This window comes from Choloepus didactylus, chromosome 7 (genome assembly GCF_015220235.1).
Source record: "Choloepus didactylus isolate mChoDid1 chromosome 7, mChoDid1.pri, whole genome shotgun sequence".
Classification (NCBI taxonomy): Eukaryota; Metazoa; Chordata; class Mammalia; order Pilosa; family Megalonychidae; genus Choloepus; species Choloepus didactylus.
The window spans coordinates 16,998,589-17,025,414 of record NC_051313.1 but is presented as its reverse complement, the minus strand read 5'-3'; the positions used below and the strand labels follow the sequence as shown (position 1 = coordinate 17,025,414).

The following is a 26,826-nucleotide window of genomic DNA, read 5'->3' as shown; positions in this document are numbered from 1 at the left end:
TTACCATGAATAAATAATAGTTCATTTCCTTAAAATGTGCTGGAAAAGAATTTAGTTAGTTCTTAGACAAAAAGAAAAACACTGACAACTGATGACCAGATATGCCGAAGGTTACACGGTACTACTTACCTCTGCTGGCCTAATTTTAATGTAGAAGTTACTGCGCTTGTAGGAAATTTTCAAGATTTTTGGCCAAGCGAAACGATTGATTCTCAGCCTGTCTTTGTAAATGAGGAGTCCATTAGCACACACGCCCAGCTTGATGTCCACGCCTTCTGAGTCCTGCCAAGCATAACCATTTGACCAGAGAGAGCTGTGAAAGTTATGTCGTTCAGGAAGCCAGTAAGCCCCCTCAAACCATGACAAGGAATGCCAATTTAAAAGATGTGTATTTACAGAATGTAAGCTTTATATCAATGTTGAATTTCTTGAACTTCTTAGCTGCGCTTAATGAGATTGCATAAAAGAATGTTCTTGTCCATGGGAAACGTATATGTGAATTATATCGTTTGTTCAAAGATATGTGCAGCTTGCTCTCATATGTTCAGAGGACAAAGCAATAGATGATGGATGATAGATAGGGAAGGACGGAGGAAGGGAGAGAAGGAGGGAAAGAAAGAAGTGGTGTGACAGGATGTTAAAGGTGGTGGATTGGGGTACTGGGGAAGGCAGGGAGGAGTACGATGGAGTTCTCTGTATGGGGTTTGTACTGGTTCTGCAACTGTTCCTGTAAGATTGAATTTATTTCAAAATAAAATTTATTAAATTTAAAAAAAAAGTGTATTTAACCATTAGTGGCAGTACACAAGTTAATGGAGCTAGCTGGACACAGCACACATCTCATGTCTATTAATCTTCAGGAATCAGATCTTATCACCAAGGGTTACTGCAACAAGACTGTAGGATCCAGGAGTCTTCAAAACACATACAAATGAGTTATCACACTCTGCTTAAAGAGCTAAAGGGAAGAGAGGGAAAAGAATGTGTTTTTCCTGGAGCCTGTTTCAGCCCTACGGGAAATCTTTGCAAAATACCAGTTTCTCACTGAAAATTTCTCTTCTAGGATAGCAGTGTTGAAATCCCTGAATTCTTCCAAGTAGTTTATCAATAACTCAGAGCTAATATCCAGTTCTTTGCCTGGCATATTTCAGAGGGCTGCATAGTATTCTTGAACTTATTAATGTTGTTTTCCCAGAGCTTATTGCTGGACTAGATGACAATCCAGAATAATGATATGCCCACAAGATTCTAAAAGCCAAACAGATGTATCAACAAAGTAAACAATGATCACTTTCCATTTCAAGAAGTATAGAAGATCTAGTATGCCCACTATTCAAAGTATATAAATCACTGTTTATCTTAACAGAAGAAGTAGATCTCATTTACACATGGAAAACTGAAGAATACTGTTCAGATGTATTTATATTTTCAGAAATCATTAAAAACATGAAAAAATTCTCCCAATATATGCTAGGATAAACACATTTAGTCTAGGGTCTCAATTCAGTAACAGCAAATACAACATTTTAACTGCCTTATTACTAAGAACAATTTAATAAATAACAAATTTATGCTTTTAAAAAATAAAAGTTAAATTTTAAGCCCATGGTAACCACAAAGAGAATATATGAAAAATATATCCAGAAAGAAATGAGAAGGGACTCAGTATAGTACAATACAAAAACACAAATAAATATGAAAGTGGGCATTGGCAGAAGAATTGAGGGTCAAAAAGGCCTAAGACAAAGACTAAAGAGAAACTGGCAGAAGAAAGTCCTGTACTATCAGTAGTTACAATAAATGAAAATGGATTAAACTCCCCAGTCAAATGGCAGAGACTGACTCCTAAAAGGAAATGTAGGGAAACATCTTCAAGATCTAGTGATAGATGGTGGCTCCTTAGGCCTTATACCCAAAGCATAAGAAAGCACTGAAAGAAAGAAAAAAAACAGATAAATGGGACCTCCTCAAAACTGAATACTTCTTTGTCAAAAGGGTGAATGCAAAGGCAGCCAACTCAATGGGAGAAAATATTTGGATATCAGAAACCACTCATGAGGATATGATGTCTAGAATATAGAAAGAAATCCTACAATTCAAAAATAAAATGACAATCCAACTAAAAAAATCAGCAAAGGACATGAACAGACATTTTTCCAAAGAGGAAATACAAATGGCTATAAAGCACATGAAAAGATGTCCATCTTCACTAGCTATTTGGGAAATACAAATCAAAACCACAATGAGGTATCATTCCACATCTACTAGAATGGTCGCTATTAAACACACAGGAAACTACAAGTGGTGGAGAGGATGTGGAAAAATAGGAACACTCATTCATCGCTGCTGGGAATGTAAAATCGTACAGCCACTGTGGAAAGCAATTTGGCAGTTCTCAGGAAGCTAAGCAAAGAGGTGCCCTACAATCTGGCAATCCTGCTATTCGGTATACCCAGAAGAACTGAAAGCAGGGATGTGAACAGATATTTGCACATTGATGTTCATAGTGGCAGTATTCACAATTGCCAAAAGATGGAAACAATCCAAGCGTCCATCAATCGATGAATGGATAAACAAAATGTGGTATATACATAATGATGGAATATTCAGCAGTAACAAGGAATGAGGTCCTGAAGCATGGGCTGGATGACCCTTAAGGACATTAAGTTGAGAGAAATAAGTCAGACACAAAAGAACAGATACTGAATGATCTCACTAAGATGAACTAGTTATACTACATAATAAAGTCAAAAACACAGAATCTAGAATATAGGTTAACAGGAGATAGAATGAGGCTAGAGAACTGGGAGTGACTGCTTAAGAAGTACAGAATTTATAACTAGATTGAAATGGATAGAGGTGATGGCAGCACATTATTGTAAGTATAATTAACAGTGCCAAATTGTGTGTGAGTGTGGCTGATAGGGGAAGTTTCAAGTCATGTATGTCACCAGAAGGAAAGCCAGATATTAAAACATGGGACTGTATAACTCAGTAAATCTTGTGATGGACAATGATTGTGATTAACAGTACAAATCATACAAATATAAAAAATTTCTTCCATGAACTAGAACAAACATATGAAAGTATCACAAGGGGTTAATAACAGAGGGGTATATGGGGAAAAATGCACTTACTGCAAACTGTGAACTATAGTTAACAGTAATATCTTAATATTCTTTCATCAAGAGTAACAAATGTACCATACCAATGCTAGGGATCAATGACAGGAAAATGGGTATGGAATGTTTTGGGGTTTCTCTTTTCCTCTTTTTTTTTTTTTTTTTCTTTTTTCTTAGAGTAATGAAAGTGTTCTAAAATTGATTGTGGTGATGGAATGCACAACTATGTGATGATACTATGAGCCACTGATTGTATACTTTGGATGGATTGTACGGAGTGTGAATTATCTCAATAAAACTGCATTAAAAAAAGAAAGAAAAGGAAAAAAAATAAGGCAGAGACCGGCAGGATAGATAAAAAAAAATACAACCCAACTATATGCTATTTACAAGAGACTCACCTCAAATTCAAAGATATAGGTAGGTTGAAAGTGAAAAGGATAGAAAAAAAATAAACCAAGCAAGTAGTAACCAAAAAAGATCTGGAATAGCTATTCTAATAACAGATAAAACAAATTTAAGAAAAAAATTGTTATGGGGAACAAAGAATGTCATTACATACTCTTAAGGGGTGAATCCAACAAAAGGCATAACAATTATTAAATATATATGCCCCTAAGAGCAGATGCCCAGAATATATGAAGCAAATATTGAGCAATTTGAAGGGACAAATAGACGGTTCTACATTAACAGTAGGAGAAATTAATATACCACTTTCAATAATGGGTAGAACTCTAGAGAGAAGATCCATATGGAAATAGAAGACTTGAACAATAAAACCAACTAGACCTAATAAGACCACTTCACCCAACTGCAACAGCATACACTTTCTTCTTTAATGCACATGGATCATTCTCCCGGACAGACCATATCTTAGATAACAAAACAAGCCTCAATGAATTAAAACATACTGAAATCATACAGTGTATCATCTCTGATCAATGGAATGAAACTAGAAATTAATAAGAGGGAGAAATGGAAAATTCACATATTGGTGGAAATTAAATAACATTCTCTTCACCACCAATGGGTCAAAGAAGAAACTGCAAGAGAAATTAGGAAATATCTTGAAGCAAATGGAAATGAAAACACAACATACCAAAACTTACATAAAGAGATGCAACAAAGGCATTGCTCAGAGGAAAAATTTTGGTTCTAAATGCTTACATTAAAAAAGAAGAGACCTAACATCAATACTAAAGCATCTAGAAAAAAAATGTGCTACACTTCTTCTAAACTCAAAGTGAGCAGAAATAAGTGAAATCATGATTAGAGCAGAAATAAATGAAACAGAGAATTAAAAAACAATAGAATCAACAAAACCAAAAGTTGGTTCTTTGAAAAGATCAATAAAACTGACAAAACTTTAGCTAGACTGACAAAGAAAAACAAGAGAAAAGGCACAGTCAGAAATGATAAGGGGGATATTACTACTAACCCCACAGAAATAAAAAGGACTGTAAGAGTATACTCAAAATAACTGTACACCAACAAATTAAATAACCTAGATGAAATGGACAAATTCCTATAAACACCCAAACTACCAACACTCACTCAGTAAGAAAAAGATTTCAACAAACCAATAACTAGTAAGCAGACTGAATCAGGAATCTAAAAACCTGCTAAGAAAGAAAAGCCAAGGACCAAATGGCTTCACGGGGGAATTTTACTAAACATTCCAAGAGGAATTAACACCAATAATGCTTAAACTCTTACCAAAAAAATGAAGAGGAAGAAACACTCCCTAACTCATGCTATAAGCCAACATCACCCTCATACCAAAGTTGGATAAAGATACCACAAGAAAAGAAAATTACAGATCAGTATCTTTTAAGAAAGTAAAAGCAAAAATCCTCAACAAAATACTAACAAACCAAATCCAACAGCACATTAACAGTATACACCATGATCAACCTGAATTTATCCCAGATATGCAAGAGTAGTTCAACATAAGAAAATCAATTACTGTAATATTCCACATTAACAGAAGGAAGGAAAAAACTCATGTGATCAACTCAATTGATACAATAAAGGCATGTGACAAAATCCACCATCCCTTCTTGATAAAAACACTTAGAAAACTAGAAATAGGAGGAAACTCCCTCAACATGATAAAGGGCAAATACGAAAAACCCACAGCTAACATCATTCCTTAATGATGAAAGACTGAAAGCTTTCCCTCTAAGATCAGGAACAAGACAAGGATGCCCACTGTCACCACTGTTATTCCACATTGTACTGGAATTTCAACTCTTAGCAATTAGGACAAAAAAAGAAAAAGAGAAAAGATATAAAATGTGTGCAACTGAGAAGACAGAAGTGAAACTTCTCCTATTTGCAGATGACATGATCCCATATAAAGAAAATCCTAGAAAACCCACAACAAAGCTACTGCAACTAATAAACACATTCAGTAAATTGATAGGGTACAGGATCAATCACGCAAAAATCAGTATTGTTTCTATACACTAGTAATGAACAATGTGAAGAAGAAATCAAGAAAAAATTATATTTGCAATAGCAAATAGAAGAATCAATATCTACGAATATATCTAACCAAGGATATAAAAGACTTGTACATAGAAAACTACAAAACATTGCTAAAAGAAATCAAAAAAGACCTAAATACATAGAAGGACATTCCATGTTCATGGATACTGTTAAGATATCAATTCTACCCAAAGTATACAGATACAACATAATCCCAGTCAAAATCCCAACAGCCTTCTTTGTAGAAATGAAAAAACCAATTACTAAATTTACATGGAAGGGTAAGGGACCCCAAATAACCAAAGCCATTTTGAAAAAGAACAAAATTGGAGGAATCACATTTCCCAATCTTAAAACATATTGCAAAGCCGCAGTAATCAAACAGCATGGTATTGGTACAAGGACAGACATACATACACATCAATGGAATCAAATTGAGAATTCAAAAATCAACCCTCACATTTATGGCCAACTGCTTTTTGACAGAGGAGCCAAGTTCACTCAATGGGAAAAGAACAATCTTTTAAACAAATGGTGCTGGGAAACCTGATTTCCATATGCAAAATATTGAAGGTGGATCCTCCTCACACCATATGCAAAAATCAACTGAAAATGGATCAAAGACATAAATATAAGAGCGAGAACTATCAAACTCACAGAAGGAAACATAGAGAAGCATCTTCAGAACCTCATAGTAGGTAATGGTTTCTTAGAATCTACACCTAAAGCACAAGCAATAAAAGAAAAAAATAGGTGACCTCATCAAAATTAAAAACTTCTGTACCTCAAAGGGTTTATCATGAAAGTAAAGCAACCACCTATGCAACTAGAGAAAATACTTGGAAACTACACATCTAATAAGGGTTTAATAAACAGAATATATAAAGAAATCCTTCAACTTAACAAAAGATAAACTGAATAAAAAATGGGCAAAAGACATGAATAGATATTTCTCCAAAGAAGACAAATGACCAAAAAGCACCCTTGAAAAGTTGCTCAATATCATTAGTCATTAGGGAAATGCAAATTAAAGCCACAATGAGATATATAACATTTCACACTCATTAGAATGGCTACTACTAAAAATACTGAAAATTACAAGTGTTGGAGGGGATGTGGAGAAATAGGAACACATGTTCACTGTTGATGGGAGTGTAATATGATGTAGTCTCTTGGAAGACTGTTCAGCGGTTCCTCAGAAAATTAAGTATAGAATTACCACAGACCCAGCCATCCTACTTCTAGGTATTACCCCAAAAAATTACAAGTAGGGATTCAAAAAGATATCTGCACTCTGCTGTGCATCACAGCATTATTCACATTTGCCAACAGATGGAAGCAGCCCATGTGCCAATCAACCCATGAAAACAAAATGTGGTATATACACAAAATGGAGTATTATTAGCTGTAAAAAAGGAACAAAGTTCTGATACCTGCAACAACATGCATGAACCTTGAAAAGATCACACTGAGTGAAATGAGCCAATACAAAAAGTCAAATATTATATGATCCCACTGTATGAAAATAATTAGAATAAGCAAATTTATACAGTCAGGAACTAAACTATAGATTACCAGAGGCTGGGGTGTGGGTAGGAAATAGGGAGTTAATACTTAAATTGTACCGAGTTTCTATTTCAGATGATTGAAAGGTTTTGGTAATGGATTGTGGTGATGGTAGCACAACATTGTGAACATAATTAATGGTAAGGAATTATATATTTGAATGTGGTTAAGGGGATAATTTTATGCTGCACATAAGTTACTAGAATAAAATTTTTTTAAAAATCCATAGGACTGTACAACACAGTGAACCCTAAAGTAAATCATAGACTATAGTTCATAGGACAATTACAAAAATGTTGTTTCTTCAATTGCAACAAATGTGCCACATGAATACAAGGTATTAATAATAGGGTGGTATATGGGAACTCTGTATTTTAGGCAAGATTCTTCTGTAAACCTACAACTTCTCTAAAATACAGATAGATAAATAGATAGAGCTTGGTAACTGATGTCCAGGGTAACTATTTTCCCTGCTATGATACTCAATACAGTGCAGAAATAAAATGCTGCATTAAGCCCCCTGGGCAGGTCAAACCAATCTATCTACAGGGCACTTGATGCTCTCTTCTCCCTGTAGCCACAGCTCTCTCTAGGGACTGAAGGGAGAGCTGGGGCAGAGCAGGCTCAGGTGCCCAAGCTACTTGGCACCAGACCCAACTGTGCGTTGGGCAAAAGCAGTGGTGACCATGGGCATAAGGAGCACAATGGAAGATGGCCCAAGGCAACGTATTCTCACCACAAGTAAGGGGGTAGCCCATACTGGAAATGTTGAACAAAGCCGTCTCTAGCCTGGAACAATCTTGGGACAGGGCAATGAAGCTATTTTATCTGACATAAAAATAAACACAACCTGGATTCAAGTAAATCTGCTGATTTGCTATTGTTCCACATATTGTTTTAGAATTATCAGTGTTTGTGTGAACAGAAATCACAGATAAAGGGTAGAAAGTGAAAAGGAAGAAAGCATGCCTTTTTCCTCTATTTATGACTTCTGCCCTTCAGTAACAAAGTCAGAAAAATAAACTAATAAAAAAGAAGCACCCTTCTCTCCGCCTTGCTCCCTGACCCACAAAGCTGCCGCAAGGGATGTCAACAGGATCTACTGGCTTCCGAATGGGTTCAGCCTATGGAAATTTCTTGCAGAAGGGGAAGGGGGGGGAGTTGGGGGTGTTTATTCCCCAGATCCTCCTCATGAGGTCACACGAGGCTGGCTGTGTCCCTCTGGCAACCCCTGTTCCCTCAGAGGGCCCCTCTACACAGATCTCTCCTTCTAGGCTCTAGTACAATTCTTTGATGTCATCACTTCAGATCCAGAAAGGTTAAGAGAACGAGCCCGGGTCCTGCACTACCCTTGTGGTTTCCCTGCACCTCTGTCAACAGCCCCTTTACTGAACTCTACGCAATTTACCCTGATGTGAATTTGCCGTTAAGAACTGATTTCAAGGTAGTGAAAAATGTATAAAGACACAAAACTTTAAACTACACGAAAATTTCTTTTAATTGCCAGATTTTCTTTCCAATGAGCTGAAAACACCTGCTTCTGATACATTACCCAATGAGTCTATCAGATGATAAATGGAATGAATGAACATTACTTTCAATTGTTTCCTACCAGCCAGCAAGAACAGAAGTTCTCAAATTAGACTGAAGAGGCTTCATCCCCTGGAGCCCAGGACAGCCTACTTTATCCTTCATGAAGTGCAAAACAAAAAAACCTATGATCAGGCTCCTCCACAACCCAGAAGACTTTGAAAGGTGGTCACATTGATGCCACTTCTGCTCTTTCGTGGTTGCTAAGATCTGCTCTCCTCTTTTAAGACACAACTGATAGAGGGGCACCCTTCAGAAGGCTGAAGACGGGGAAGAGAAAAAAGAAGTAGCTGGAGAATAAGTGGCTCCTCCTTCAACCATAAACCCTACAAATAGACACCAAAGAAATACCATAGAGAACCTCAGGTGTGGGTGAGGGGCCTTTTCCCAAAAGTGAACTAGGCTATTGTGCCACCGGAGCCCCCTCAAAAACATAGCCAACCGACTGGAATGAGGTCACCTTCCCTGCTGCATTTACTGTACCTTGGCATGATGGAGGTCAACACCATACATGGAGAGCCTCTTCGCATTTTCTAAGAATTGAGAATCAGCTTGTGCTGGAGATAAGCCCCTGAGAATCAAAAGAAACAACATTATCTTATTGGTAGGTGCAAATGTGGCCAAATGGGGGAAGGAGGCTGTGAGCTTGGAGAGTTTGAGGTGGGAGAGTAACTCAGCTAAATTTACAGTCAAATATGAAACACATAAGGAGACTCCACTCTCAACCTCTGGCACTTTTCTCTTAAGACCCTGTAATCCAAATCTGCAAATGACAAGCAGGCACACCTCCACCCCTTACCCCACCTTAAGAAGTTGCTTTTGATTTCTTTTTCACTGAAGAAAAAAGCCCTAGCAAAAATGGGCACAAGATAAGCTAACTGAAAAAAAATTTTTAAGTAGTTTCATCTTTCTTAGACATTCTTAGTCCTTAACTGTATTCTCCTCTAGAAAATAAAGATCCGATTACTTGTACCTGATTTTACACCTATCATAGATAACATCACATCCTGCCCACACTACAATTATTTCCATTCTTATCTGTATCCCCAACTAAACACATTTTAAGTTCCTAGAGAGCAGGTCTATCTTCCTCATGGCATTTCAGCACCTGATATTTCAAATCAGAATTATGTAAAAAATGTCAGTTGCACAGAATTGAAACAAAGTTCATAAGAAAATATTTAGAGTCAAAATACTGCCCTTTTTATTTTTAAAGGAGAGTTCATGAATGTAGCAGTTTTACAATTTCTAATCTCTGAATATCTCTTCAAAATGCTTTTAGGTCAAACTTTTACAAAACTTTAATTTTTTAAGATACTGTAAATTACAATTTTGTAGCCAGAGTTTTAAAAACTTTTGCTAAAAAAAAATCCATTTATTTCCATCCAAACTTTTCAAACCAAAACTTGGTATTTAACTAATCTATGTAACCTGAGCTAAAGCAAAAGGGCAGCTTCTGTGGACAGGACAAAGGGAAATCACCTGCACTTTCAGTTACTACTCCTACCCCAATCACTGGCCACATTTCTACTTCAAAGCCTGATGCCGCCTCATCTCCAGGCTGTCTGATCAAATATACTAATGATAAACAATTAAAAAGTGGAATAGGCATAAAGTAAATATGGAATGAGTATGTGGATAAGTTTGTTTCAGTTGTGTGTGCATGTTAAAGAGACAGGACTGGCTGGGGAGTAGGGAGGAGATGTCAAAGGGAAAAGTACATTTTTCCAGTAAATGAAAATATTTATTCTTATGAGCACAGTTCCTCTTTTAGAGTCATAAAGAAAATGAACTCTCTAGGGCAGTCAGTGATTCTGATCAGTACCAGGTGAAGCCCCAAAAGGAAAAACTGAACAATCCCATAACCTGTGCTCAACACAAGATCAGGGAGGAGAGCTACCTACACATCCCCCCACCCCACGGCTCCCTCCCCGCCCCCCACCCGGAAGCAGTGGGCACACCTGTGGGTTTTATGCAGCTCTGTCACCTTCTCCTCCAGCTCCCTGGTCTGCGTGGGAGCAAACTGGAAGTCACTGAGGTCGCCACTGCCATGCTCTTCTGGGTCATAATCCCCGAGCTCGGCCTGCAGCGTGTAGGATCCCAGGAGGGCGTGAGTCATAAAAGAGCAGGGCAGGAGGCCAGAGATAATGTCCTGCCGGAGCTGAAGGCACAAGAAGTACCTGGCAGGAGCAGGGGGACAAGGGTGGGGAAGGACAGTTAGATGGGCCGCAGCACTCATAACCCCTGAGCTCCACTCCTCCTTTGAAAACCACTCCACAACACAGGCCCCTCTTCACACCTGCAGGACGAACAGTTTTCTCCAACACGAAGCCCCACCCGTGGCTTATCCACAGAAACGGAGCCCAGAGAGCTAATCCACAGTACTGGATTGTTGCTCCGGTAATACCTGGTCTATTGCTACTAGTACAATAGTAGCTTTGTATCTGAACGTTAAAATTCCAATCACTTAAAACTGTCTTCTTGAATTTAAAACTAATAAAAATTAGCACATCTCTTGGCAAAGTTGTAAAGATGAATGGAATAAAACATTTGCAAGAAAAGCTAGGTCACCCATCCTTCATCCTCTCTACTCTTTCCATACTAATTTCTTCTTTTCCTGAGACACCTTTAACAATAATTGTAAGAAAACATCCACTTACAAGGCCTCTCTTGCGCACTTGTCCCATCCAGCGGCAGCTGGCACAGTAGAGAAGAGAAAGCACAGCCTTCCCAGTCAGGCAGAACTGGCTCTCTATGACTTTGGGCAAGTTAATTTACTTGGCTAAAGCCTATTCCTCACCTGTAAATCGGGTACTACCTCCCTAAATTAAATATGATAATACAAACAAAATAACAGGTAGCTAAAACAATTAGCTCAATAATAATAGTCATACTTATGCAATGTTACAAGCAGCATGGTATACAGTTTCTAAAAGTATCTGCATTTTCCATTTCATAGTAAAACTGGAGGAACACGTTTATACTCTACAGAGATACCCCCCCCCCAATATCAACTCATCTGGTAACATTTTAACATCCCATTTCTACTCTCGAATTTAACTTGCTAAGGTCACCACCAATCCTCTCAAATTCAATGCCAGTGCTCGGACTCTCAAGGCTCTTCGGAGACCTGCCGTGGTCACTGGCAGGTGCTGCCTCTTCTGCACTCTTTTACACACCAACACAACTCAATGTCTGATAACAACATTGGCCCAGTAGAGAGCATCGAAGACATATCAACCAGAGATTAGCAGTCTTTTGCTAAAACCCTCTAGTTTTCTGAAAGTACATTCAATGCAACAGTTTTCCTTGGTTGTGCAAGTAACTTTTAAAGAAAAATCTCAAACTAACCTTACACATTTACTCTTACCAAACTAAGAAATCCTGTTGCTGGTACCCAGTCTAATTCATGATGTGCTTAGGTTACCATACAAATAGGCAATCACTCTCAGAATCAATAAGTGCTCTCTTGCTGCTAAACTGAATCCTTTATTTACAATGTAATCCCATGTTCTATAGCTCAGGCAACTTCAGAGATAGAGAAGACACAGCTATTGACTCTATATAAGAAAGCCTACCTTATTACTTGTTTTTGTTTTTTTGGGGGGTAGGGAGGTAATGAACAAAAAACTTACCAGTTCGACTGCCTTTTTAAACTAATTTCATTTTTCAACTGTTGTATCAACTTTGTGATATGAAACTAGTAAAAGTGTACACCTGTGCTATACAATAAAAACCATCTTAGTATTAAAATCTGAAATGTTATGTTATCAGTAATTTTTAAAAGTCTAACAAAAGAAACGTTGACAGAAATATCATTTTAAAAAATATTCTATTACTTGAATACAAATGAAGAAATAAAAGAAATAGTAATAAAATGTTTGAAATTGGCAACATTCCAACTATTTTAGAATATAAATTTCCAAGGAAACTTTCTACAATTCAACTTATTAAAAAAACTGTTTCAGTTTTAATCCTAAAATTACCACCATTCTCCCAAAGTTCAGAAATACATTAAGAACTACAGAAATACATTAAAGTACCTGGTGATATCTTCAGTTAATTGAGAAGGGTCAGGAGGATAAAACTTCACATTAAAAGTGAACAGCCAAGGAAGATCTGTAATTATTTAAATATCATGATTATTTATCCAAACAACAGAATCACCAATATTTTGATAAAACATGAAGGACAACATTCAAACAGTACAGACTAATCCCATTATAAATCAATTTAAAGAATTTTACTTTTTTAATTGAAAGATAGTATCATTTACAAACAAACAAAGAAAAAAAAAGGTGAAAAATAAAATAAAAAATCAATTATATAAAGAACCCACCATTAAAGAACAGGTTCACTTTTTGATAAACATTTACTGGTATTTCAACAAATGTTTTGAATGTTGATCCATTATACAAAAATTGTAATGTAACCAATATGAAACAGTTCTAAGGTGAGATTTGTTTTAACCATGGGACCTACAGATACTAAATACTCTCCACCCTTTAGAAACAAAGGTACTTCAGGATTTCTATGTTGTTGGGAGTAGAGACTAACGATGAAATGATCCCAATAGCTATTCAGGAAATGATTAATGGCCAATTTGAAGGAAGTATTAAAAGAGATCTCAAGATAAGGAGAGTATGATAAAACCCCACAATGTTTAAAACAATAAAATTATTTCCCAGGTTTTATAGAGTAGATATATTTATACCATATATAACATCATATGCTGTGTTCTCCTGCGCCATTTAAAAAATTGATATATCAAGCCCAGAAGGTCACAAATGACTTAATGAAAGGCAAATTCATATTTGCACATTAAACCTTTAACTAATGCTTTGATATATTATGTTTTGGATAGCTTGAAAAACAAAAGGAAATAAAAATATATGGGAAGAAGGTAGGTACTATCTCCCTAAAAAAGTATGCAAACAATTCCACAGTCCTGAATTGAGTCATGCTCAAAAGTTCATAGTACACTACACTTTAAAAGAAAAAAAGTTGGGTGTGTATGTAAATTATTTTACTCTCTACATATTTGAAGGCCTGACTAGAACATTCATTTACGGACTTGAAGAAACCATCCTTGAATCCATTCTCTTGTTCAATGTGTCCTTTTGTTTTTTTCTTACCATCAACACTCTATACCTTTTCTCGTACTCAAAAATCAAGAAACAATTACTGAAGGCTTCTAGGAATGAGGTACTCAAAGCACACGCACTTTTGCTGGAGTTGAGCTCACTACCTCACTATTCTACTAGTAAAGTCCATCCAGCTGAACACATTTTTTTCTTAAATGGCTAGGTACTCAACACACACACACACCACTTTGGCTGGGTTTGCCTGAAAACACCACTATTCTACCAATAAAGACTATCCAGCTAAACTTAGAAAACAGATTTCAGTTCTGCATCACACATTTAACACATTTAAAATGTAATAAAGGGGTATAGGAGTTTCCTGAATATCAAGTGAGAGGATGTTTCTTGGGCTGTAGCACAGTGCTGTGTCAAATAACCCTGCACCGGGTATGCACTTCCACCAGCCCCCATCGGCATTCAAAACTTCCGGGATTATTGTCTTTGGTGACTGTCTTTATTAATACCCTAGGACGGTGATGTTCGTATCACAGTGAAGGAGAAATTTCCCAAACCACTAGAATCATCCACTTCTGGCCCCTTGATGATGTTTACAAGCATGAGCACAGAAGATACATACAAGACAGGACTCACACCAACCCTTCTTCCCTCGCATGATTTTGTTATTTGTTTATTCTCAGTTTTGTTCTGAAGATCATAACATTAGGAGATCAACACTAGGAAAATCCAAATGGGAGAGATGACAACAAAGGGAAGAATGCATAGGAGGTGTTGAGTGTCTTCTAAGAAAAAGAGGGCTGAAATTGAAGACAATCCCATAATGCCAAGCCTAAAAGACTACATAAATGATGGTGCCACAGCAAAGGGGGAAGGAGAGTGCTAGTTTTATGTTATTTGTTTTGCGGAGGGGGTGCTTATGTCAGGCTGAGCGAAGAAAAACAGGTCAGGACAAAATTACAGATTTGGAAATCCCTTAAAATATATATTTTTAAAGCACTTTTGAACCATAAGGAAACTTCCAGTTATCTTTTCCTGTGTACCTTATCCTCGTGTTACTGATGAGGGAAGCTGCAGGGAGGTGATAGCTCCAACTCAGGGAGCAACTCTCTTAGGGAAAGAGTAAGTTCCAAACGATGGGAAAGTCAAGGGATGACAGAAGAAGCCAGAAGGCAGGAAAGAAACAGCAGAGAGTTGGGATAATCAGATGGTTTAGTAACATATTTTAGCTTCACAATTACCACCAAACCATTAAGACATTTACCAAAAACAGAAGTTGTTTTTCTCAGATATCTTGTACTCTCAAGTTGAACATCAGTATAAAGTCCTTCACGAGGACAGGTAATCCATAAATTAGCACTCACCACAGGATTACCATTTCTTAAATGTCTTCCGAAAAAAAAAAAAAAAAAAAGAAAAGAAAAAAGACAAACAAGGAAAAAAAAAAAAAAAAAAAGATGTAGTGCCCCCTTGAGGAGCCTGTGGAGAATGCAGGGGTATTCGCCTACCCCACCTCCATGGTTGCTAACATGACCACAGACATAGGGGACTGGTGGTTTGATGGATTGAGCCCTCTACCATAAGTTTTACCCTTGGGAAGACGGTTGCTGCAAAGGAGAGGCTAGGCCTCCCTGTATTTGTGCCTAAGAGTCTCCTCCTGAATGCCTCTTTGTTGCTCAGATGTGGCCCTCTCTCTCTGGCTAAGCCAACTTGAAAGGTGAAATCACTGCCCTCCCCCCTACGTGGGATCAGACACCCAGGGAAGTGAATCTCCCTGGCAACGTGGAATATGACTCCCGGGGAGGAATGTAGACCCGGCATCGTGGGATGGAGAACATCTTCTTGACCAAAAGGGGGATGTGAAAGGAAATGAAATAAGCTTCAGTGGCAGAGAGATTCCAAAACGAGCCGAGAGATCACTCTGGTGGGCACTCTTACGCACACTTTAGACAACCTTTTTTAGGTTCTAAAGAATTGGGGTAGCTGGTGGTGGATACCTGAAACTATTAAACTACAACCCAGAACCCATGAATCTCGAAGACAGTTGTATAAAAATGTAGCTTATGAGGGGTGACAGTGGGATTGGGAATGCCATAAGGACCAAACTCCACTTTGTCTAGTTTATGGATCGATGTGTAGAAAAGTAGGGGAAGCAAACAAACAGACAAAGGTACCTAGTGTTCTTTTTTACTTCAATTGCTCTTTTTCACTCTAATTATTATTCTTGTTATTTTTGTGTGTGTGCTAATGAAGGTGTCAGGGATTGATTTAGGTGATGAATGTACAACTATGTAATGGTACTGTAAACAATCGAAAGTACAATTTGTTTTGTATGACTGCGTGGTATGTGAATATATCTCAATAAAATGATGATTAAAAAAAAAAAATGGCTTCCGGTTTATTTGTTTTCTGTGTGCTGACACTAGCACGTACTTGCCTGGATATGACTACAATAAGTTTCTAATAGAATACTTACATTTTGGGACATATTTCCAATTCCAAAAGTTGAATTACACCAATAATGCCAATAGGCCCCAATCACAATTAAACTTTTAATTAATTTATATACTCATCATAAATTTTACCAAGCTATAAGAAAACAGTCCCTCTAAGCTATATAATCTTATTTGTCTATATTTGAAAACAAAGAATTTAAGGCAAATTTTAAACAACAACCATTAGGTTGTCAGTTTTTGTAAGTAACACAAAAAACGTTAATATTTACCTTTACTGCCTGGTTACTGAAAAAATAACAAAATCATAACAGAGGCTGAACTAAGATAAAACAAGCAGTTCTTTAGTCCATTTTAGCACTAGCAGAAAGAGGCAAATACAACAGCTACACCTCACTCTCTAGCCTACTTTCTGAGCATGCAGGATGCCATTTCAATAACTGGCTCCAAAACTTTGAAAAAGTCAAATCCTATTTGTTACTGTTATTCCTCTTGCCAAACCACAAGGGCAGAAGTTCTGAAATCACTCTTTAAAAACTTCACAAATAATCAAAACTTAACAACATGATTCATTATCAGCAAGTCTTGCCTTCCACAAGTTAGGAAACTGCCATGGCTCTGAAATGAGTGGCACACAAAACCAATCAAACAAGGGCCAAAACAAAACCCTAGGAACATCGGTCACGTTTCAGAGGTTATCCTGTTCTCTCTATGGTTTGGGTCACTTGGAAGGTCTGGTTTTAGAGAAAGTGTAAGAAACATTCCTTATGTTTTTAATTTATGCATTTTGCAGAAGGAAGGGATAAAGCAGTAAGTTCCAATGTTTCCTGGTACCATTTCTTTCAGAATGTAAGCATAATGTATCATCAGGGTCTATTATTCTTTTACTTTTTCCCCCTTTTCCTTTCATGAGGCAAATATAATTGGGGAAGGGAAAGGAGTGGAAGGGAGCGGGAAGCAGAGAGAGAAGGACAGGGGAAATGCTGGAAAGCCAGGGATGATGGTCAAAGACAGGGTGATCAGCCCCCCATTCCAGTCTGCCAGTCCCAGGTTTAGCTCTGAAAAGTCCTGCATCCCAGGAAGCTTGGTCACTCTAATCAATGATATTCTAAAAAGGGAAAAGATTCTATAAAAGATGCACTCACTAACTATTACCTTTCAGAAAGTTAAATCCACCCGAGTTCCTATGCCACACAAGTCCTAAAACCCAGAGGCAACAGCCTCTTTAAGAACCACCACCAGATGCAGCCCCTTTCCCCATACTGTTAACACCCTCTTTCAATATGAGCAAGTTAGATTGCTCACCACCTAGACACCGCTGAAGATGGAGAAAGAGATTAAGTGAGAGGAAGGGGCAGCAACAAACAAGTTAAGATTTAACAAAGGTCTATGAATACTGAAACTTTATATAATTATATATATATTTTTGGACGCTGGGGTGTTGGAATGGCTGGAAGGAGGGAAATGACATGGTGGAACTGTAGCCCGTAGCATCCTTTGGGATTTGCTCTATAGCTGCTCGTTGAAGGTCTTCACTTTTCTGTATGTACCTTGTACTCCCTAATAAGGGAAGAACTGAAACCGTGGAACTGTAACCCATAACAATTTTTGAAATTACCTATATGACTGCTTGTTGAGCAGTTCATCAAGAGATGACACCTTTCTGTACATATATTTTACAATAACGGAAATGGCTGAAGTTGTGGAACTGTGACCCATGACATTCTGTGAAATTTGCTAACTACTTGTGAAATCATACTTTGAAAGTTATCACTGTAAGGTATATATGCTAAAGTTCACAATTTTAAAAAAAAAAAGGAAACGAAAGATGAGTTTATAAGGAGAGAAAATGGGGAAAATAAGATATATGCCCACGTGCTGGTCTGGATCTATAATGTCCCCCACAAAAGCCATGTTCTTTTAATCCAGCCTTGTGGGTGCCGACTTACTGTGAGCGGGATCTTTTGATTAGGCTGTTTCCATGGAGATGTGACCCACCCAACTGTGGATGAGACCTTTTGATTAGAGTATTTCCATGGAGGTGTGCCCCCACCCATTCAAGGTGGGTCTCGATTAGTTTACTAGAGTCCTTAAGAGAGCTCAAGGGCCGACACAGATACAGATGCTTGGAGATACAGACAGGAAGACATCTGGAGATTGCTAAACTAAGAGATGAAGCCCAGAGCTTGCCCCCAAAGAAACTAAGAGAGGACCCCAGACACTTAGAGAGAAACACCCTGGGAGAACAAGCAAGGATGCACAGGAGCTGAGAGACAGAAGCTAAGGGAGACAGAAGCCCAGAGACACTTTGGAGAAAGTCATTTTGAAACCAGGAGTAAAGGACCAGCTGACGCCAGCCACTTGCCTTCCCAGCTGACAGAGGTGTTCTGGATGCCATTGGCCTTTCTTCAGTGAAGGTATCCTCTTGCTGTTGCCTTAGTCTGGACACTTTTATGGCCTTAGAATGTAAATTTGTAACCTAATAAATCCCCTTTATAAAAGCCAATCCATTTCTGGTATTTTGCATTACAGCAGCTTTAGCAAACTGGAACAGCCCAGAATAAAAAAGGAGGAAAGATGAGAGGGCGAGACTACTGAATTAGTAATTCAAGGAAGAAAGAAAAAAAAAAATTAAAAAACAAATGTGGTGCCACTAAACTGAGAGAGACAAGGCAGATGGAAAGGAATGGAAGGGCAGGTATAGACTTGCTTCAATGTACCGACACTAGGAACCATCAATCAGCAGGGAAGGAAATGTACAGTCCCAAGGGCATTCTGCAGGCTGGCACACTGAGGGACAGTCACCCCTGGGTGGCTCAGTCCACAGCCCAGAGGGGCTGTTAGGAGTCTACCACGCTTCCACATTTGCTCTCCTGTCTGAAAATTCCAGCTGCTCCTGGCTCCCCACTTTTCCTGCTTTACTAACTCACAGACCCTGAAGGGAATTGAGTAATTGAGTATCTGGATCCTCTATCAGGGCCTATTCTGGGTGATAATGGTTCTTGGCTCAGGCATCACAATGCTGGCCAGAGGCAAGGCATCCAGCACTGGCAGAACTCAGAAGGAAACCAAGCCAGCTGGAGGGGCCAATAACTCATTTGGGGAGTCTACAAATGCAAAGGAGTGGAGAGTGGGAGAAGGGGGCAAGCAGGCCTACCTGCAAACCCAGGCTCAAAGGCACATCCAGGGACTTGGCCTGTGAGCAGGGAAAAAGCCTAGAGAGGGCATCTCCTCTGGGAACTGAGAAGTCCTGGCTCCGATAGACGACAGTGGACCCAGGTGCTCCTGGGGCCTGAGGCACCCTTAGTAATTAAATTATGTATACACTTCAAAAAGGAAATGGGCAAAGCAACAGTAACAGAACTACCTACAGCAAAATTTACATAAAAAGTGAAAATTACCAAAAAGCAGCTTCTCATTCTTTTCCCAGAACAAAAGGTCAACTGTTACTTCATTGTGGGACATTGTAAGGGAATATTTAGGGATGTAAGTCTAGAACTCCCTGACTAGTAGGAGACCCTAAGCCATTCGTAGGATGAACGAACGTTGACCATTCTGCAAAAAAATTTAGTATTTAACTTCCTAGACGGTACAAATGCAAAATACAACTGATCATTCTATCACCATCCTACTAGTTATTCTAATGTACATGCCTGTGAATTTTATTAAGATAGGAATGGATATGTAAAGATTAAAGTTAACCTCAACATATGATTATTTAAATACTCACTTCGCAGTTGTCTCTTTATTTCTTTTGCAGGATCTAGCCAGCTCTGCAGGGAGGAAAAAAACAATTAATCCATAGGAAATATTTCAGAATCCAAAACTAAACAGTTTACTGTTAATACACCTACTTAAATAAAGACATGTTTTAAGAAAGTCTTATTCAAAGCAGCTTTCACAGCTACTATTATTCCACTAAGCTATATGTTGGTTTGTTTTTAAAAGTGTTTATGTGTGTCTACTATATAAATAAAATATTCCAACACTTTTAAGGCTGGTCTCAGGAACCTCTGAAATCAAACATCTATCCAAAGGAGGAGCCACAGCACGTCTCCTTACAGCCTTTAATCTGGGGGAGAACTGCCAGCAAACGGCCCCTGCAGATGCTGAAATGAGAGCACAGACACAGGCGGTAACTGTCTTAATTCACAAGGGATAAAATGTGAAGTGGAAACTACTAGCTAAAAACAAATTTATCCCAATTAAACACAAATACCTGCAACCCCTAAAGCCAGCTCCTCCTCAAACCTGCCTCGTCCTGAAACTGTACAGTGCTACCTACAGAGGGGACTGTCAGACTGGAGCTGATGTCTGCTCCCCGTCTTCCTCTTTCATCTCAAACCAACTCGGAAGCCACATCACAAGGGCCTCCCCTTCACCTTCCCCCTCATTTCTGCCCTTGAAAAAAGCTAACATAAAAACATTCTAGGAAACCCCTATAATACCTTAAAAGCAAAAAAGAACAAATAGGAACCACTAGGTTTAAACCATATAAGGACATTAAATATCTGTCTTTCAAAGATAAAGACCCAACAACAAAAAAAATGTGTACATGTGTATATGTGTGTATATAAAGAGAGCTGTATTTTTACTATTTCTCCTACCCTGTAATCAAGCCATTACTGAAGTTCACCTTACTTTAACTTTGTTAACAAGGGAAGAACAAGTTCGTTTTGTGGGATACAATAAACTGATTCGAATAACTGACTTCACAATAAATAAGTTTTATTCATTCTAATAAGTACCCAAAATAATGTATTATATTATCTGTACTTACACAAAATTTTACTCAGACATAAATCAAATAATTTAAATGTCTATTGTTATGTAGAAAACAATAACCTACTGTCTTAAAAATATGTTGAAGTGGTACACAAAAAGCATTAATCACACAATTAAGGAGGAATAACAGCAGGACGCTCTGAGAGCAGAGCTGCGGGCGGGGGTCCCTACGGATTTTCCTGCCGGCCCCTCCCCTGAGAAGGAAGGCCTGATGGTGTGCGCGGCTCTGTCCTAACACTGGTTGGATTCCAACCTCTCAGTAAAGCGCCCCTGGAGCCTGGTCTACTACCGACTGCAGGCCCAGCTGCAGGGAGCACGGCTGTGGGGAAAGTGAGACCCTCTCCCCGTCCCTCCAGGGCCACACTCGGGCAGCGCCCTCATCCTCCCCTCAGAAGACAGCCTGGCATTCAGCGTCCACGCCCTGCAGCTGCTGCCCACACAACAGCGGGCTCCCAGGCAGCCGGCGATGAGGAGGCCCGAGAAGCAGAAAACGCATCATTCAGCCCCCAGCCCTGCCGGGATCAAGGTCAGGGGAGAGGCGGGGAGGGTCAGATCTGTGGCATTTCCATCCAAGGAGGAAACAGCCACAGCAAGAAAAACTGAATCAGAGACAGCTGGTGCCAAGTGGAAAGAAAAGGCATGCCCCTGGAACACTGCAGAGAGAGAGAAGCCAGTGGCGCACACTGCCGGTCTCAAAGGCCTAGGTGACCCTTCCAAAGCCCGAGCGTGATGGTACAGAGCGAGGCCTGCTCCAAAAGTGCAGAAGACCTCTCTGCTCTCAGAGGAAGATGCTGGAAGCAACATCACCTGTGTCCCAGCCCCTTTTCTCTCACCCGAAGCAGCAAACCCTTGCACAGCACGGGAGCAGGGTGAGGGAGGGAGGTCAGAGAGCTCTGGAGACCCAGGAGGAGGACTGCCAAGCTTCTGGGCTCACACCGCCCAACTTCAGACCCAGTGTCATTCTCGGGCCACATTCCGCAGGTCGGCCAGAACTCTGAAGGCTGAAGTAGGCTCTTGCCTTGATTTCAGCCCCTGATCCAGAGACAAAGTGAACAGTTTACCTGTGACTCCAGAAGTGACGCGGTCCATTACCCTGCCTGGCGGTCCCTTTCCTAGCCACACCCACAGCCACACCGCAAGCTCCACCCCTGCCAAGGAATAAGCAGGTCTTTGCCATCCTCAGCACCACAACTGTGCAAGGGCCAACAGAGACCCACTATCTGTATCCTCCACAATGCTTGGCAATTTTAGGCAACCGATAAATGCTAAATTAATACCTGTTGATTGATATCTGCCCCATCACTGGCCCTACCTCAGTCCATGCTGACATTGTAAATAATCACGTTATATTGTTTTCATCAGATTTTTAAAATTCATTTAATTTGCTCTAATGAGTATTTAAATCATGGGTGAGGTACAATTTTACTGCCAAGGGTCATTCATAGTAAAGACAAAAATCAGAAATGGACTTAATATGACTTTTAAAAGAAATACAAGTTTATTATCTGCAGTATCATTTACAAATAACTAGTAGAAATGAAATTCTTTTTGGCAAATAAAATAAAAATAAACTTCTTGATTTTGATACTTAAGGAGGAATGTTGGGTGGATCAAGAAGCAGGCCCACAAGGATGATAAAAATCAGAGGATGAGATAAATGCATGTGTTGGAGCTCACACCACCGCCACCATCCACCCTCATGATACATCATGGTGCATGATTCCCGGGTTGTGTCCTTAAAAGATGTGGCGGTGACAGCCACGTGATTAGAAGAATAAAAACATATGGCTTTCCACCAACCCTGTGACCTTGGACACGTGCCGTTCCTTGGCTTCCTTAAGCCTCAGTTTCCTCAAATGTAACATGGGGATCCCAGCATCTGCATCATAGGGTAGTTTTTTCAATCATTCATCCATTCGATGCTTACTTATGATTCGATATGCATGCTCAGTATTTTACCTTTAATAAATGGTGTTTTGGCAACAATAACATTACATGGGCCTATCACTTTTTGATGTTTAATCACTACTTCATGTAGTTTTATATTTCCAAGGGTGGCACATTATATATACTAATGAATTTAACATTTACATTAATTTTCCTACACGTCTCCCCACACACACACCCGCAAAATTAATAAATCAGACTTCAGGTTCAAAAAATGCAGCCACTATGTTTACAGGTCAAGTGAAATAAAAATCAGGCCCTCTTTTTACAGAAAAAACTGTCTAATAATGTCAGCCCTTTCTGTAAACTTCCCTGCTACTGTGAAGATTCTTCTTGAAATGGAGACAAGACATAAATGACATGGTCCCTTCTCAGGAAAATAATTGCTAGTATGACTAGACCACATGCTTCCATATACATGGTATTATGTAGCAAAGCTTTCCCATATTTTATCTGATCATTAAGGATCCATCTAGGAAAACTGTTAAAGAGACAGATTTACTCAGGGCCCTCCTGGAACATACTGAAACATTCTTCAGGGAAGGGACCTGAGAATACCTATTTTTAGTGACAGCTGCAGGTTTTTCATGATCAGGCAAGACATGGGTTTTCTCAGTGTTTCCTGAACTTTAAAGTATAAGCAACAAAGCAAAAATCAGTTTAGCTGAAACCCATGTCAAACTTCAATGAAATTTATCTTTTTTTTTTAAACAGTATTTTGCCACCTATTTAAGAGCAGGGACACTCACTCACTCATTCTGGTATCCTTCTCCTCACCTCCTATCCCCAACTCTATGCCCAAAGTATGGACTCAATAAATATTTATCTTCTAAATGAGTATCAGATAAAGTAAGAAACTAATAGAAGTTACCAGGAATACGGTAGCAGCTTCCAACAGAAGTAAACTATAGTTAAAATGTGGTCCTAGAACACCAGTGTTATTACACCTCCTTAGAACATGAAACAAAGGATATATGAATTCAGCGGGGGGTGGGGATGTGTGTGCTGCATTTTTATTTTCACTAACCTCTAACTGAAATTTAGCATTTTCTTCAATTATGAATGAAGGGGGGGAAACCTTACTAATATTAGCAGTACCTGTAACTTTGTCAGACAGAAATCACAAATATTTCCACATATTTTATTGATACTCTGAAAGTTTTTTCAATATAATTGGCTTATTACTTCTAAGAAGTAGCCCACTGAACTCACTAGACTGCCAAAGAAATCCTTGGTACAAAAAACAGAAACTTCAGAAGCTCATGCAGAATGGGAATGGCCAGAGTCTAACACCTACTTACCTAAGTGGCTCTGAATATTTGAAGGCTTCTGGGACCATGAACCACAGGGTGTTATTAAGATCCCCTTGGCTTCTGTCACATTCCAAACTCATAGAATTCTGTCACCCCCAAAAGAACTTTTTATCTCCTAAGATCAGTGCTTCTCAAACTTTGTGTGTATCAAGCACCTCAAGATCTGGTTGATCTTACACGCTTCTAGGTGGTGCCAGTGGTACTGGAGCTTGGACCTCTCTCTGAGCAGCATGGCCTAGATGACTTTCGATGCAGAAATACCTTTCATCAAATGCAGAGAAAACAGCTCTCAAGTCCTTTCTCTGGCTTGTCAGGCTCAGCCTCTGGGTAAACATGCCAACTGTAAACAGCCTCTTGAAGAAAGCCTTAGCAGGGCACCTGCTGCTTCCACATTCCCAATAAACATTTGACAAGCACCAGTCTCTGTTTTGAAGGCCTCCCTATCACACCATGCAGCTGTAGCTATACCTAAGCAAGCCAAGACCTGCTGTCTGTGTAGCCCACTTGCTGACCACTTTCACCCAACAGAGATGGGCAGCTACAGTCCTCAGGCATCAGCACCCAAGAGCTGTCTACACGGGGCGCTGGCTGCCTAGTGCAGGGGCCGCCAACCATGGTACAGCTAGACTCAAGATACCTTCACAAAATCCATCTTCTAGTTCCTCTCACAACAAACCATCTAGATCAGCCTAAGACCCCAGAGTCAGAAGCTTTTCAGAATGCCTGGCCATGCCCTCTCCTCACTGCACTTTGGTGCTTGCCAATTTCACCAGGTGAGAGAAATTAACAAATTCAACTCAGCCACACTGTATTATAAATGTTAAAAGTATAAAAGTAGTTTTGTCTAAAATCTGCATTTTTCCCTTAGGAATTTATAGCACTGAAATAGATCCCTTTTAATGTACCTTTGCCTAATTCAGCTCTCATAGAATTCTACCCTAAAGCTGGTGTTAGGTGAAAAGTTACAGGCTTTCTATATTAACAGTGAAACATTCACTATACATCTGGGAGAACAAGATTCAACTCCGGATTTAACTAAATCCATGGTATTATAAAGTTTAACTGGATGTATATAGAACTTTATTAAAGAATAGATTATATGTGACAAATGTTTAGTTTAATACTTGAGTTTTTAGTTCTGGGGGAAATGGTCGGGCTATCAGATAACCATTTTAATTAATTTTTATCAAGTTAGCTGTGGATATCAGCTACACTTTAAACAAGCTCCTCTTTCAATATGGTTTGCAGCAAATGACATTATAATCTCTGGGCCAAACGCCAAGCCCTGCTAGCTAACATCAAAACTGCAAGACTATATTTTTCCCTTTAAAGAGAATCCAAAACTCTTAATGATGGTTCCATTTAAATTTGAATACAAGAACTATATGGATTTGGAATTCCAAAAAAAAAAAAAAGTAACAGGTTGCTTGACTCCACATATTTTTAACCACATTTTCCATAGTAAAGTTTATATAAGAATTTTCAACAGACATTAAAAAGTTCTAACATTAAAAGTGATGTATCTCCATATTCAGAGTGAACTAAAAGGCTTCAACTCAACGTCTCAACCAGGAGAGACACAGAACTACACTAATATCAAGAAAAAGTTTAGATTTTCTCTCCATGGAAAATTTTCATACAAATACTGTGGCTTTGCTTCACCTTCACTTCACATGTTGAAATAATAAGTGACCAAAACCTCCATAAATATAAATAATATTTTCTCCCAGCCTATAATACGTCCATTTCAACTTCAATTATTTTCCTTTCTGTGGCCCGGTGAATGATCACTTTCATTACCCTCTCATCCACACCCCCAGTTTCTTCAATCCTTTGTCCTCTTACTATGAACACTGTGACCATCCCCAACTGCGACTCCTCCGACGCTGTATTTGTCTGCTATTATATCCAGGGTTGCTGATGGCAGTTAAAGAAAAACACAAATATATTCTGCTGCCATCACAATTGTATGATAGTGATGGGAAATCTCAGTGAAAAAGTCACAGCAATCCATTTGCCCCTGGTTGGCTGCCTCTCTTGATCTCCATGGCTACCACAGGCATTCTGAGCAGAGGATTTTACCTTTTAACTCAGAGATGTTAGGCTGCACTCCACTCAACTCAGCTTTGTTCACGACCACATCACTTATCTTCCTTCTTGCAGACTTAAGGATGAGGTCACCCTCTTTAGTCAAGGCTGATCCTGTCATGACTCTGGAACCTGCCATCATGACCATTCTCTCTCTCCCTCTTCAACCTCACCCTCTTCTTGGCCTTTCCATAGCCAAACAGAAGATATTACCATCCAATCAATCAACCCCAGAACCTTAGTTCACTCTGCACTGTCCAATATGGCAGACCCCATCACAAGAGGCTATTTAAATTAGCTACAATTAAATAAAGTTTAAAATTTACTTCCTCAGACACACTAGCCACATTTCAAGGGATCAATAGCCACCTAT

At 39.0% G+C, this 26,826-nt stretch overlaps 1 protein-coding gene across 14 annotated transcripts in view; it reads right to left on the bottom strand.

Annotated features, from left to right (window-relative positions):
- The window catches only part of EPB41L2 (erythrocyte membrane protein band 4.1 like 2), a 229,245-nt gene that overhangs the window by 66,649 nt on the left and 135,770 nt on the right, over positions 1-26,826 (bottom strand). For all 14 annotated transcript variants that reach the window (XM_037844854.1, XM_037844858.1, XM_037844861.1 and 11 more), the window contains exons 5-9: positions 20,051-20,093; positions 12,812-12,887; positions 10,730-10,948; positions 9,252-9,339; positions 130-282 (exon numbers count right to left, since the gene is read on the bottom strand). In XM_037844854.1, coding sequence (XP_037700782.1) covers positions 130-282; positions 9,252-9,339; positions 10,730-10,948; positions 12,812-12,887; positions 20,051-20,093 — 579 coding nt within the window. The remainder of the gene's footprint in view (positions 1-129; positions 283-9,251; positions 9,340-10,729; positions 10,949-12,811; positions 12,888-20,050; positions 20,094-26,826) is intronic.